General features: G+C 46.2%; 1 protein-coding gene across 6 annotated transcripts; it reads left to right on the top strand.

Annotated features, from left to right (window-relative positions):
* Nucleotides 1-73: 73 nt before the first annotated feature.
* Nucleotides 74-14,040, top strand: sun1a (Sad1 and UNC84 domain containing 1a). 6 transcript variants are annotated; one of them, XM_030340554.1, is made up of 22 exons: nucleotides 74-335; nucleotides 2,787-2,963; nucleotides 3,482-3,693; nucleotides 3,840-3,866; nucleotides 4,009-4,344; nucleotides 4,732-4,854; nucleotides 4,952-5,134; nucleotides 5,699-5,767; nucleotides 6,333-6,488; nucleotides 7,293-7,386; nucleotides 7,629-7,687; nucleotides 7,829-8,100; nucleotides 8,481-8,768; nucleotides 9,145-9,237; nucleotides 9,459-9,544; nucleotides 9,777-9,918; nucleotides 10,248-10,628; nucleotides 11,408-11,492; nucleotides 11,594-11,709; nucleotides 12,149-12,316; nucleotides 12,487-12,579; nucleotides 12,940-14,040. In XM_030340554.1, the coding sequence occupies exons 2-22, from the start codon at nucleotides 2,860-2,862 to the stop codon at nucleotides 13,054-13,056; spliced, it is 3,204 nt and encodes a 1,067-aa protein (XP_030196414.1). In that variant the 5' UTR covers nucleotides 74-335; nucleotides 2,787-2,859; the 3' UTR covers nucleotides 13,057-14,040. The 6 variants fall into 6 exon arrangements, with proteins under 6 accessions (XP_030196414.1, XP_030196415.1, XP_030196417.1 ...); XM_030340555.1 differs by lacking the exon at nucleotides 74-335 and adding an exon at nucleotides 560-619; XM_030340557.1 differs by lacking the exons at nucleotides 74-335; nucleotides 6,333-6,488 and adding an exon at nucleotides 1,546-1,679.
* The last annotated feature ends 532 nt before the right edge of the window (nucleotides 14,041-14,572 follow it).

Raw genomic sequence — 14,572 nt, 5'->3', positions numbered from 1 at the left:
TATATACCCCCTTCCAAACACAGGGGGGCGGTAATACACCGTAAGTGTATATAGACCGGTCAAATCTCACACAGTCATAGTAGGTGGGATGCCGCACTAGCAAGAAGTCTGGAGCCAGTGGACAAAACATTTAACATTTGATGCAGAACCACATGACTGTTGACGAATATATTTTTTATTCTGGTGTTTTTATGTTAGTGCCTTTTGAAGAAAACTAAATGTAATAGTCAATTTGCCAGTATTTGGTTAGCATCACCAGCCGTAGCAAAGGACACCTGCGTCACTGACACGTAACTGAAGTGGCGAGGAGAAAACACATCGGGGCTTCTCCAAAGGTAATGTATATGTGTCACGCTAATACAACAAAGAGTGTCAATATTATGTGTCGTCGTTGGCGTTGGCTGCCTTTAGTCCCTCAAAGTGTTGACATTTTGTTTTTCGCGGGGTCCCGCCCACCATGGGCTATGATTGGTTCATTTCTCCGCCAGCGTGTCATAATTCCGAGCCGATTGGTTGAGCTATTTAAAGCCCCTCTGAAGTTGCTGTTAAAGCTAACTATGCTGATTGGAATAGGAAGTTAGCCGGGCCCGATTCTCTACGTCTATATTCTCTACCCGTGGTAAGTGAAACTGGACTCTGATGACTGGGTGCCGTGACTTGTTTCTCAGATGTCAAACCAATTGATCTTTAAACGGTAACCAAAACAGTCAAACAGTCGGGGAAGAACCAAACTGTGGTTCTGGCAGGGGATGTCACCTTTTACCAATCTTGGCCTATTAGCAGTTACTGCCCCCTGTAGTCTAATTAAAGTTACAGCAGTGACAATGAGGACATCCCTAGAAAATCTTTAATTGGCTCAATGAGAGGGAAGCTGGGTAATCCAAAGGTATGGTGTGCCAACTGATTTAGTAATTTGTATCATGTGCTGGCTGTTCCATAATTTGTTTCTTCAAATTCATTCAATAAATGTCTTGACTGACTAGGCAAAACAAACTCCAATCATATCACATTTTAGACTTGCTGAGAATTGTATGCAATGTAACTTTTTTTATTTTTTCGGAAGAGACTCATCTTCTCCAGGCACCCCTCTATCTCAAATGGTTAATTGTGAACGCCTTTAAAGGCTAATGAGACCTTAAGAATAGCAATAGTTTTCTGATTAAATTAATCGACCATATTAGTGGTAAACTATTTAAGATTTCTCCTTATCTAAAGTGCATTTGATTTGAGATGTTATCAAGGAGAAGGTAGGGTAAGGCATCTTGGTGAAGGTAGTCTGGACATTGTGGATAAGACTATGAATAAGCATACTTTCCTGCATTTACAGATACTAGTTAATGCTATGCAAAATATCTGGCATGTTATTTTTGTAATATGGGGGTGTTTTAGCTTGGCGATACTCGATCAAACACTGAAAATACTGCCGGCAGTCTAAACAGGTGGTAGCTGAAGGGAGAGGGAGGGGTGAGTTAATCAGTAAGCTGCTGCTGCTGCTGCTCTGTCCGGCATGCTAACAGGAAGTGATCGCTGCTGCGGCAGCAGTACAGTAAGTAGGGCTAAGGTGCTTGATGCTTTAAGAATACATGTGCGCGTGTATGTGATGTCTTGCCTTCAGTTCACCGTGGAATGAACACCGATGACGAGGAGGGTACTCTGGAGTGCTGGGGATGGACTGACCTGTGTGTATTACTGTTGTTTTCTGTCTGTGAGCATTCCCTGGTGACTTGGATCCTATCCTGTTTGTCTGTGTGTGTGTTCTGTTTGTGTGTGTGTGTGGGTGTTGTGCTTTTTTTTAAATGATGCTATTTTTACTGCTTGCTGTATATGTGGTACATCTAATATAACTATTGGCAGTGGTCCCTTTTCATGTGGCACCCTTTTAGACTCGGGTGGGAGACTGCAAAGGAGAGTGTAAGGAACCAACTGCTTATTTTTGATCTACCTTACTGTTTTGATCGGCTTCAGTGTGGCACACTTACTATCGTCTGTCTTTGTGTTCATCCTTAATCCGTCTCAGAGTTAGGTCTCTGTCTGCCTGTGAACCATGTGATATGCCGGATGAATTCAAAGGTCATTGATCTAACGGCATGTCTTGTAGATTAGCCTTGCAGTTATCGGGCTGATACTGTTTTGGCCACTCGCAGAACGTGTGTGTGTGTGGCATTCGATGGCATTCCAGCCCAGCGTCTCGAATGCCAGTAGCTGTTATTAAGACCCGCCAAGTTTAGCTGTTCTGCCTACTTTCATGCTGTCTACTTGATCCCTATTGTGGTTATTGTTCTGGGTTAACCTGTAAGGTTCTTCCTGTTCAACCTAGCACTGGCCGGAGAACATGACACTGCTGGGACATCCCAGGAGGAACCGGACTCCCCAAGGCTTTAAATATAGTCCAAACTGGTTTGTCCTGAACTTCCTAGAGGGGTTCTTTCTTTGGGCCATTTGGATCTTGTCGACTGCCTCGCTCTGTCCGGTAAACCAGAGGGGGACCCTATGATGGGCAAAAGAGGCAGGACCCCAAAAATTTGACACTTTTCGGAGAAGTATTGTATTTAATATAATCGGGCTATGTTGGCTGATGCCTTTTTATCCATAGCGACGTACAGCTACTTCATACACTGGTCATTCAGGAGCATCTAGTGGTTGGATATTGTTCTCAAGTCTGCCCACCGGTAACCTGAAGAGAGGTTGAACCCAGGCTCTTTCGGCCGGGACTCGACCCCAGTTTGCGACGAGCACAGTGCCGTTTCATTCAGTTCTCATCTCGTCATTGGCTCTCATCCGTCCAGCTACTGGTGGGCGGTGTTGGACGAGGAGAGATCCGACCAGCCGGAGCGACCGTGCCCGCGGCCCCCCGCCGCCATGTCCAGACGCAGCCTGAGGATTCACACGCCCCCCCATGAGCGGGGCTCGCCCTATGGCAGCGCCTCCTTCAGCCTGGGCGTGCCACCCAGGAGTGAACAGACGTAAGTGGGTGTAAAAAGACGGGCTTCTGTCTCTTCAAGTTTCTCCGGTCTCTTAAAGCATTTCATAATATGGCTACCTGGTGGTAGAATAGGGGTACTTCAAACATAATGGATGGGCGGCGAGTGCACAACCCCCCCAAAAAGGGGGGTTGTGTATCCGTCCACTGGAGCATGGCAATTCATACGTAACACCTGGCTCGGAATTTAACCCCTAACCCTGGCAGTGTCAGTATTGTAAGACAAAATGTATAGGTAAACTATCCACCACATGGCAGCTATATTTAAAATATAATACAGCATAACTTTTTGGTTATTTGGGGCTGTAGAACAACAACAGCCTTCAATTTAATTGTATCCCTGTGACACGTTGTTCAAGGGCTGTCTTGAACATCTAAGTTGTACATTTAGAACGGGGCCTACTGTTGTTGTTTACCCTGGTAGGAAGCAGAGTTTTCCCTGCATTCAGCTGCCTACCAGCATGTGTTGATCTTCAGAATAATTCTCCTTCTCCTTGCTAGGCCGTCGATCAAAAACTCGTCCAAGTCATTGCGGCGTCCACGCCTGTCGGTCTCCTGCTCGCAGTCTCTCCTCCAGACGCCCCGCAGACCCTCCCTCCACCAGCAGCACCTCGACAGCAGCCTCCACAGCGTGGCCTCGGACGCCTCCCTCATCTCCTCCATGCTGGACGAGTCCTCCTACCAGGAGAGGACCCTAATGGACAGTTACTGGGGTACGCTGGCCGTGGTTGCACTGGGTCAATGGTGGTTATGACGAACAGGGATTTCGGTTGGGATGTTGTTATTGCACGCGTGGATATATGAGTAGCTTGCTTGTTGAATCCTACGGCTTATCTTGATGTCTTCCTCTGATACACAGGTTTGGACGACGATGAAGATCCACAAGGTACATTTGCATAACTTTTGCATTTTGGTTAAGGTTTACCGTATGATTAGCCTGTATATCCATAGACGGTGCACACAGTAGTATACAATCGTAGTCAGCTGTACGCTATATTTACACCGATCCTCTCCGACCGCTATCCCAGACAGTACGATCCTCCTGGAGCACAGCACCGCTCTGTCCAACAGCACGCTGGTCGGCAGCGGAGACGGACGCTGCCACAGCATCCCGGCCCAGACGCAGACCTCCATGGTCAACGGCCACCCCTGCAGGGACTACTCCCTGCCCGCAGAGAGGAAGCAGGGCCCCAGCGCCCTTCACAGCTCCACCAAGTTCCCCAACCCCAGCGCCAGACTCCCCGTGGGGCCGTCGTCAGCGCTGTACTCCGGTGCCCAGCACCAGGGGACCTCGGTCAGTCCGGCTGCCACGTCCCCCACCTCGATCATCTACTGCAGGGACAAGAGCCGCAAGGGGAAGCCGGGTAAGGCAATGGTCTGGTTGTTCCAGCAGAGGGCGGGGTAGCACTAAGCAGAGCAGGGTGAACTGGAGCTGGATACGGTCTGGAGATACCATTTCAGTTAGGTCTGTTTTAGTTTTTGTATGCGATATGCGATATGGTGATATTTTATGGGTGCTTGAAGGGAGACTTTTCCTGTTCTCGAGGCTTGCGTAATAATACATTTTTGTTGTCTTATTGGATTATTCTTGGTGATTTTACATGGAGTGATCCTGCTTGGTTGTCATATAACGTCACTAATGGCAATTATACGATTTGTATATCCTACGTATTATTGGTTTAATTTGCAGTTTTATCCTAATCATCTCCACATTGGGCGTCAGTAATGCATAAGACCGATATTTCTATCAGGTGTGTTTGTGTCCATGTGGGACTCTGTGAGGCGTGTATGCAGGAAGACGGCAGCCTCCCTTGCTCTGCTCCTCACACTGATTTACAAATACGTGCTGCTCAAGATGCACCTGGACCATGAAGGTAGCTGGACCATCCACAACTACTGACCCTTTTCCTTCAACGGTTCATATCTGGTCTCCATTGTAATTAGAGGTGTCGCTCCGTCAAACCCGTATAGGTGTTGTGCCTTGGATCCTGGCCGTTGGCAGAGAGGCCAAGGTCTCTGCCGTGTCGATTTCGAACCTAGGCTTGCAGGTCTTCCGAAGGTCAGGCTCGCAGGTCAGGCAGGCTGTCCTGCATGGCTGGGACCACTGGCGCTTGAGACCTGCTGATGCTGGCATAGGAAAATTGGGTAATGGAGGTACTGAGTGGGGGTCGAATGATATTGTCACTTGAACGCATCGGAACCACGATGGGAGGGTCTTCTCACCAGGAGTTTTCTCCAACTTTCACTTCTTTTGGTGTAAAAGTGTCTCTCTTTGCAGTCAGGGGAGACAGCTGATGTAACCACCATTTCTGATTTGTGCTAGGTGGTCTTCTCTTCCACAGGGGTTTGGTTATAGTGTTTGGCTTCTCTTAAGGCGTCTTATTTCTTTATTCGAAACCCTGGTCTCTGCACGAGGAGGGAATCCATGTTTTCAGTCAATGGAACCCTGCAACAATCTCACAATGGTGATAGACTGGATCGTTTTGATTTTCATTTTGTTTATGCTAATGATGCAGCATGGGTTCCAGTCACCTGCAATGATCCTTTCCCAAACAAATACGACTCCACCCTTTTTGCTTTGGCTGTTTCCATGGGAAATGCAAATTCTTCCTCAGCCCGGCGGTGTAGCACTGAGGCCATGTTGGAATTTCTCACAAATCTTTGGGGCTTAAACGACCACAAAATCTGAGCTTATTTTATTAATTAATTTTTCCGCAGCCTCCTCCAAGTCAGGTGGAGACATGGATTCAGCGGGCCTGGGTGACCAGAAACAGAACAGCTCTCTGTGTGAGTATTCTTGAGGAAACGCATACAGTCCAATTCTCAGTGTTTGTTTCACGACGTGTCAGCTGCAGGATTAGGTTTCTCGCAAACTTGTCCTTCCCTTACTCCAGGAAAGGGAAAGAAGCATCATGTTTAGTGTTGTGATTGATGCTGATCACAGATCTTTATATTTTTAAAGCATGTAGGGCAAATTCAGGGCATTGTTTTTAACATGCAATTCATTCATTTTCTCAGATTCATAATGCAACTGTTTTTGAACATGGTTTAAACTAGTATAGAAGAGGATTAAATGCATTGTTTTTAGAGCATTGTTTCTAAACAGGATTTGTTTTGGTTGGTCCAAACTAGACCGTATGGGGTTCCTCCATTGGTTCAAAGTGATGTTGCCAGTACTTGTTACGTCACTTCAGTCTGGGTCAATGTGATATTACTAGAACTTGTTCAAATACACTGTGGACTGTTTTTAGTACTAGTTAAAATACAGAGTGAACTGTCTATTCCATTTGGCTTTCCTACATGGTACATGTAGCTCCTAACATGTGGTCATGTCAAACGATGCGGGTATTAGCAGGTGACGACCCCAAGGACAAGCCGACACAACCACCTACCATCGTCGCCTCCTCTTCATCGCCGTCATCCTCACCATTTTCATCATCAGACTCCTTTCTGTCTTCGGTTCTCTACTTGTTGTTGGGCTTGTTGTGGATTGCCTCGTCCTCTGCAGGTTATTTAACCTACTTTTAAAACACTTCAATACTTGGATAGAATACAATAAGTTCTATCCAATTAAAGGATCCGTGTTGACTTTATCTTCGTACAAGTCAGGACTTTCTGGTTTGACTGTCTAGCTATGGGAAGAGATTCTGGTGTGTTTGATTGTACATCTTGCTCATATTCCTCCTTAGGAGCCTATGTTTGGCAGCTAGCTCAGAGAGCTGGCTCAGCTGGATGGGTTGTAACCAAGAAGCGATTGTCTGACCTCAGGGAGTCTGGCCCGTCCGCAGGTTACAACGCTCCCCGCTCGGCCCTCCTCACCTGCCAGGGGCCGCTGCACCTCCCGATCCGTCTCACTCTTTCTGGCTTTGGCTCTCTCTCTCTCTATCTCTCTAAGGGAGAGAGGGCGCATGCGTACTGATGCTTTTAGCTGATTGGTTAACTTTGGACGTCAACATTCCCTGTTCAAAGTCACTCTTCTGCATGGTTTTGCAATTTTGATTTCGGCATGACGACCTTCTTTAGTGCCATCGTTGTTTTTCTGGTCTGCGTTTTTAATGCATTTTTGTGCAATCTTTTGTTAGTGTAGTCGTGTGAAATTGCATGCATTGTTGTGACGGCAGCCAACGAGAGGTGTATACAGTTCCTCAGTAGGTGGGTCAATATAGTTCCCTCCCAGCCGCTTGGATCTCCGGTCTCTCTGTGACTTGCATGATTAACCGAGTTGGTGGATGTCTGTTAAATCCCTAATCCAGGGACCGAAGGATAGAGGACACTGAGACTAATCCTGCCCTTGCCCTTCATGTGTGTCCAGGGCAGGTAGGATCCAGTGTGCTGCGCTGGCTGGAGAGAGGATGGTATCACACTTCCTCCTTCATGTCCCTCCTCAAGAACTTCCTCCTGGTCTGGTGAGTTCACACCTTTGCCAATAGGAAGATAACATTAGGAGTAGGGCTTTAGTGATATTTGATGTTTGGATAAACAGCCTGGGGCTTTCTGCTTCATGGAACTTGACACCTCTCATTTATTATTAATATCTATTTTTTGATCTGCTATTGCATTTTGCTTGCAGTTAAACCAATGTGTGTGTTATTGCATCCTATAACTGAGCCTTGCATAAACAAGGAGGATCTGGTCTTGTATTTCGCAGGTGCCTTCCAAATCTATTCAGGATTGCACTGCTTCTCCTCCTGTTACTTCTACTGTCTGGTAAATTAGTCAACATTTTTTTTGTCATTCTACACGCATGACCTATTCAAAGGTCGTAATCTGATGCGTCTCATTGGTTATTGTCGTGTGGCCTCTTTTTATCCCCCGAGCCGCGCATACTAAACGCTAAATGTTGTTCAGCCCTCCTGGGGTGGTGGGACCCCAGAGACGTGCTGTCCTCCATGCTGCCTGTTGACGGGTCAGACTGGAGGGACGTCCTTCCCCTGACCAGCTTCCCCGGCCTGGCCGCCATGCTGAAGCCTCCCCTGGAGGGCAGCGGACAGGCTGCCCCCAGCCCCCCGGACCAGGCTGCCCCCAGCCCCCCGGACCGGTCGACAGACCTCCAGGTCTTCACTGAACCTCCTCCTCATCTTCTGCCTCCTGCCATGGAAGAGGAAGATGAAGCAGGAGAGGTAAGCAGGGATGTGGTGGACCGCTGTTGCATTGTAGTGAAAACTAAATTATTTATTTCTGAATTCATCTAATGCGGCCTTGGTCCTTATTGAGTCTCCATCCACACCTAATTGCGCATAGCACCTGCACGCAATAATTTTCTTTCGTCTATGTATTTTTATATATTTCTATTTGTTGGAAATTTGTAAAATGTTGTACAAAAAAAGACCTGTCCAAAGTTATAATTCCTATTTGCCAATAAATTCCATTCGTAGTAGGAAAAAATAAAGGGTTTTCTGCTTTCATGGATTGTTTTTGGATGCACACATTTCAAATAAAACTTAGCTTGGAGAAATGTTCATCTCTGAAGTAAAGCCATGCATGGCTGTTTCCCTCGCAGGGCGAAGAGGCCTCGTCGGGGGACTCTGAGCGTCTGTGGCTGCTGGAGCAGAGTCTGGCCCAGCTGTGGGAGCACGTAGAGGACAGCGGGCACCGGGCGGAGCGGATGCACGGCGAGGTGCTGGGGCTGTACCAGGGCCTCCGGCGGCAGCAGCAGCTGGTGGTGGTGGAGCCGGACCAGGCGGAGGCGGACCGGGCCAGTCTGGAGCCCTGGCTGGACGGACTGCTGGAGGACAAGCTGGCTGAGATGAAGCTCAGGCTGGATGAGGACCGGTTGCACAGGGAGCAGGTGAGCTAATGGGCTGAGTGGGGGATGTAGTGTGATGCTCATGCGCTAGTGGTGTCAATGTAGAGGACCACACACAAGGCTAAAATGGTAGGGTCTGTAATCATGGAGTTTAAATTTTTACAAATAAAATTCCAAAACGCCATGTCGAAAGGTAATGACACTGGATGAGTCATTTGTTTGCGTCAATTATGTGTATTGTATATGTATTTTAAAATAAGGAGCCATGTTACTATTTCGCTTCCCAAGAGTTGTTATTCCGACGAAAACATGTACATTGGAGTAGGCATTGCATTAGGATTAAGAAACCTAAGGGCTCTTGATGGGTTTTGGGTTTTGCAAGAGGATTTCTGTTTAGTATCTCATGGGTTTGTTCCAGACTCGAAAGCAGTATATGGCTCAGCAGAAGAGCCAGGCATTCCGTATGGCTGAACTGGAACAACTTCTGCAAGCCCTCACAGCTAAGATGGAGGTAACGCACTGTTCAATTCAGACATTTCTAGTGCACTTTTTCTCATTATTCTCTTATTTTGCCAGTAAGTACTTTTTTTACGTTTTGTCCGTTCCAATGTCTATTGTTTATATTATATTTCATCCTGTGTGACCTTTTGAGAGTTAGGAAGCCTGTTTGAGGGGAATCTCTTTAGAACTACTAATGGAACCAAACCATCGCTTTGTTCTTCACCCCTCCAGGAGGTGCAGCAGAGACAGGAGGCGGTTGCTACGACGACGGCAACCCTTCGGCCAACTTCAGCCTCGAGGCAGCAGACATCGGTCAGGTACTACAGACAGGGATGCATTGCAAGTCAGGCCTGATTGTCCTTGTAAAGTGTACCGAATCTGTTCTTTAATTTACCAGGGCACAAGTAGTAAAATATACTAGAATAGTACTCTAGATTTACCGTGCCCTGGGACATGAAAGGGGCTGACCAATGCTTTGAATGAGTTACGCCCGTTTTTAACCTACAACGCCTGTGTAAAAAGGTTCTATTGATTTTGTAATTTTCTCAGCGGTGTGGACAGCGAGTTCCATGATGCATTGCGGTCTGATGTCTCCCGGCTGGAGACGGCACTGGGGGATGTCCGACAGGACCTGAACGGACTGAGAGGATGTCAGGACCACTGTCACCGTCTGGACAACATCCAGGAGACGGTAGGAGCACCAAAAAAAAAAAACGTACTTCCCGCATATTCCCCAGATCTCTTTATTTATATAGATAGATATATGTTACCTAAAATTCACTACCACATTGCTTGTGTAGACAAATATTGTATTTGAGTTAAAAGCTATTTAGTAACTTTATGCATCTACTTTTTACAGACCTCAGTCTATGTTGGTTGTATGATGAAACTTGATGTCGTAATTGGATCATGACTTCCAATCTATTTCAGTGGATATTGTCGATGTTCCTTCCCACATGAACTCCTAGACTCCAGCCGCACCTCCTGGTGATTGTGTCCTTTTCCCTCCTCCTCCGTCAGCTCTTCTCCCAGGTGCGAGCCCAGGTGAGGGAGGAGCTCAGGGCCCTGTTGTACGGCAACCAGCTGGTGTCCCTCTCCCAGACGGACTCCCCTGACGACGGCGCTGACGACCCGGCGGCCCTCCCCGACTCGCTGCTGGAGTGGCTGGCCGAGCGCTACGTCAGCGGGGCCGACCTGCGAGCCTCGCTGGCCTCCCTGGAGCTCAGCATCCTGAGGAACGTCAGCAAGCAGCTGGAGCAGCGGCTGGAGCAGCGCCGCGGGGAGCAAGTAGACGAGGAGGAGGAGGAGGAGGAGGAAGACGACCACAACCAACGCCAGACTGTGGTGACGCAGACTGTGGTGGACTCCCTGAATGCGGCCGGGGCCGGAGTGACAGAGGAGGTATTTACCATAAGTCCGTCGCAGTGATGTCAGGAGGATACATTCACTTTTAACAACCTGACTTTGGGATTTGCATTATTTATTTATTTATTTATTTATTTTTGTGGTCCGCACTAATCACTCTGATCTGTGGTTTTAAATTCAAATGTGACCACCTGCAACCATCCACCTATGGTAGCAAGTGTATGGAAAGGTAGGTTTGACCGGAGCACCGCAGATCGGACGGTATTACTAGAAGGAGTAACATTAATTAAATTAATTGAGTTGATGGATTTCATGGAGGAGCAGGGAGGGGTTTGGGAATTTCGCTCCAGAAGGCCTACCGGTTTGGTAGGCCTCAGCTAGAGACTGTCCTGGTAGGAGGACCCGGTGTGTTGCATTTGTTACACTACATGCAAATGCTCTTATATCTTTGTCTGTGGAAGAAAAAAATCTTGATTTTGGTGGCTTTAACCATGGTTGTTGAGGTCTTTGGCTCACGGGCTGCGGTTGTTCTTTGTTGTTGAGGGAAATTGAACACGACTGCTGGATAGATACACTAGCACACAAGGTTATCATTTTGAATTACTGACGATGGAATTAAAATAACTATCAGCAATAGAGAATAAACGATAAATAAACGAATAAACGTTTATTTATCATGTATGATATCATATGACTACCATGAAGTTGGATCATCTTTTACATCCCCTTTACTTGATGTGCAGCTCATTTGAACAGTCAGTCGGTTAAATCTTTAACATAACCTCTCTTGTTATCTCTACTCTCCAACTCACCAGGAAGTGCAGCTGATGGTGAGGAACGCCCTCAGACTTTACTCCCAGGACCGCACCGGCCTAGCGGACTACGCCCTGGAGTCTGGAGGTCCGAGACCCTTCTCCTGATCACTATCACTAACAACGCAATAACATGGTTGGATCATTTATTGCAAGGCACAATGGGTGATGACGGCCTCTCACCAACAGGTGGCAGCATCTTAAGCACACGCTGCTCGGAGACCTACGAAACCAGGACTGCCCTGCTCAGCCTGTTCGGTCTCCCTCTGTGGTATTTCTCCCAGTCACCTCGAGTTGTCATCCAAGTAAGGCGGTCAAGTTTAACTGTATAGCACACCCCGTAAACAAAACATTTTCAACCTGCATTATTACATTTTAGCAGTCATTTAGTTGACTTTTATGTTTTTCATACGGTACATGGCATTCATGAGCCGGTAATGGTTTGCAACCATGCTCAATGATGCCTACAGGTAGACTGCAGAAATTGGGCTTTGAACACTGAACATGCCGGCTGGGAGTAGAACACCCTTACCTCTAGAATGCCCTGCCTTATAGATCCTAAGTGGGTGAAGGAAATGCCCCATGTCTGCAGCCTCCCTGTAGGCATCCCTGAGCAAGAGACCAGACCCCTTGCCCGGGGTTGGTAGTACAATGGTACACTTTCTGCTATGTGACTAAATGAGTATCAATGGATTAATAGTCCGCAGACACGTGGTTCACAGCTTTGTCTCCCTGTGTATCCAGCCAGACGTCCAGCCGGGGAACTGCTGGGCGTTCAGGGGCTCCACGGGCTACCTGGTGATCCGTCTGTCCATGAAGGTCCAGCCCACGGCCTTCACCCTGGAGCACATCCCCAAAGCCCTGGCCCCAAGCGGGGCCCTGCGCAGCGCACCGCGGGACTTCACCGTCTACGTTAGACACACGCCCCCTGCTTTGTTGTTGTTTTGTGTATATTTGTTTGCAAAATTCAGATACAATTATTATGTTTATAATTAATGTCCTGTACTTCTGCTGTGACATCCACATTATCTGACTGGGATTAATGAAGTACATCTTGTCTTGCCCCCCCCCCCTAATGTTAGGGTCTGGATGACGAGGGCCAGGAGGAAGGGCAGCTATTGGGCAGTTACTCTTATGAAGAGGATGGAGAAGCGATGCAAACATACCACGCAACCGTAAGTTCGCCTCAGCACTCTCCACTGCTGCACCCTACAAACTTTTGACAAATGTACTTATTGTAAGGCGCTTTGGATCAAAGCCTCTGCTGAATGCCGTCAATGTAAACTCAACACATTTGGATCCTACACATTCAGATTGGAGCCTTCTGTTTTTCCATTTCTGTGGTGACCTTTGTTATTAGTTTTTTAGTGCCAGGGAAAATGAAGAGAAAAATGTGTTCTCTGTTAGCATGTTGGAACAAACTATGGTACAAGTCTTTTTTTGTTGATCAGATTGTGTGTGTGTGTGTGTGTGTGTGTGTGTGTGTGTGTGTGTGTGTGTGTGTGTGTGTGTGTGTGTGTGTGTGTGTTAACCAGGAGGAGAATGAGCAAGCCTTCCAGATCATTGAGGTGCGCATTCTTTCCAACTGGGGCAACGAGGAGTACACGTGTATGTACCGGCTCAGGGTGCACGGTATACCCAGCAACGACTGAGGAGCCAGTCCCTCCCTCTCGTTCTCCCTCCCTCCCTCTCTCCCATCACTACTTCAGTTCCGTGTCGAACTACCCTATATGGAAGTGGAGTGGACCAATGTAATACTTGTTCCTGTTCTTTAAGAACATGAGTGTTGGTGTTCTTTAAGAATATGACTGTGTGTGCACTGTCCAGTGGATGGGTCGGATGTTACTGGAGCTGGAATCCCTTTTTGAATGGCGTCGCTGTGTCTTGCAACACATCCATTTGTGTTTATTTTTATTATGAACTAGTCTGAACACCACAATTTTGGATGGTAAACATCCTGACATTTGTCAAAGGACCAGAATCAGACTCTCGCACACCAGAGAGAAAGCATGGGGAAATTAGATGATCTCTGATATATTATATACAGGACCTTTACAGACTGAACTGGGATTTGTATTGGCTTTATTGTAATTTAGCTTTTTTTGTCAGCACTAAGGACTTTGGTCCAACAAATGTGGTTTCCCTTCAATGTGGTGAAGAATGAGTGAATGTGACCACCTGCCAACATATGGTAGCAAGTACATGGAAAAGTAGGTTTTGCCAAAGCCCCAGAGATTGCATGAGGAACTGCAGTCATGGCATGAACGCCAAATTAATGTAGGCTTCTTGTCTATATTAATTATCTATTTTAAGAGTACTAATATATCTGTCAGTGTTGCTTTTTGGCAATTCATATTTATTTTAATAGTAGTTTCAGCAGAAATATAAGAATGTAAATCTATATGTACGAATGCTTACTGGAAGAGTTTTATATTGTTTATCTATAAGTGCCCACTGTAATTTAGACATTTTAAATTATTTTGTTGTCCCAAGTTTGTTCTCAAGCAGGAAGCTTTGTAAATTATTTTGTGACTAGTGTCAAACATTTTGTAAAGCCTCTTGAAACTTTTTTTCTACTGTACATGTGTTTTTTATTATTTTCAGAAGGGTTGTAATAAAGATCTGATATTTGAATAGTTGGGAACTTTATTTGGAGTGAATCCCAGGAAATTAAATGGTTTCATTATGTATGTTGTAATCGAAAACTTAGAACATTAAATTAATTTAGCTGACTTTTGTACAAAGCTACTTAATAAGTGAATCAAACAACAAACGTATAATGCCAAAAAGTCAAGAATTATGCAAATACATAAACTCCTAAATAAGCAAACTGCTCTGTGCTTTATCATACAAACGACAGCTGGAGTTTTTAATATTTGTTTGTAGTAGGAAATCTTTTTTTGTTGACGGATCCCATCAGATTGTTTTGACAAAAATTCAAACCTTAAATTGACGTATTCATTTAATTTGAACTTATATAAAAATGCTACGCATATCCCTGCAAAAGTGTACTGACCCCAACCCAATCACCAGTACATTTTATCGGCAGATATATAAACGACAGTCTAATAAGGCAGCATTAAAAACCTCAATGTACACTTTTAAATAGTAAACCCTAAAGTACGTCATTGGTGAAGGGTGTTGATCAAAGGTACGGCGAGCAACCAG

This window comes from Gadus morhua, chromosome 18, assembly GCF_902167405.1.
Source record: "Gadus morhua chromosome 18, gadMor3.0, whole genome shotgun sequence".
NCBI lineage: Eukaryota > Metazoa > Chordata > Actinopteri > Gadiformes > Gadidae > Gadus > Gadus morhua.
This window is presented reverse-complemented; position numbering and strand designations above follow the sequence as displayed.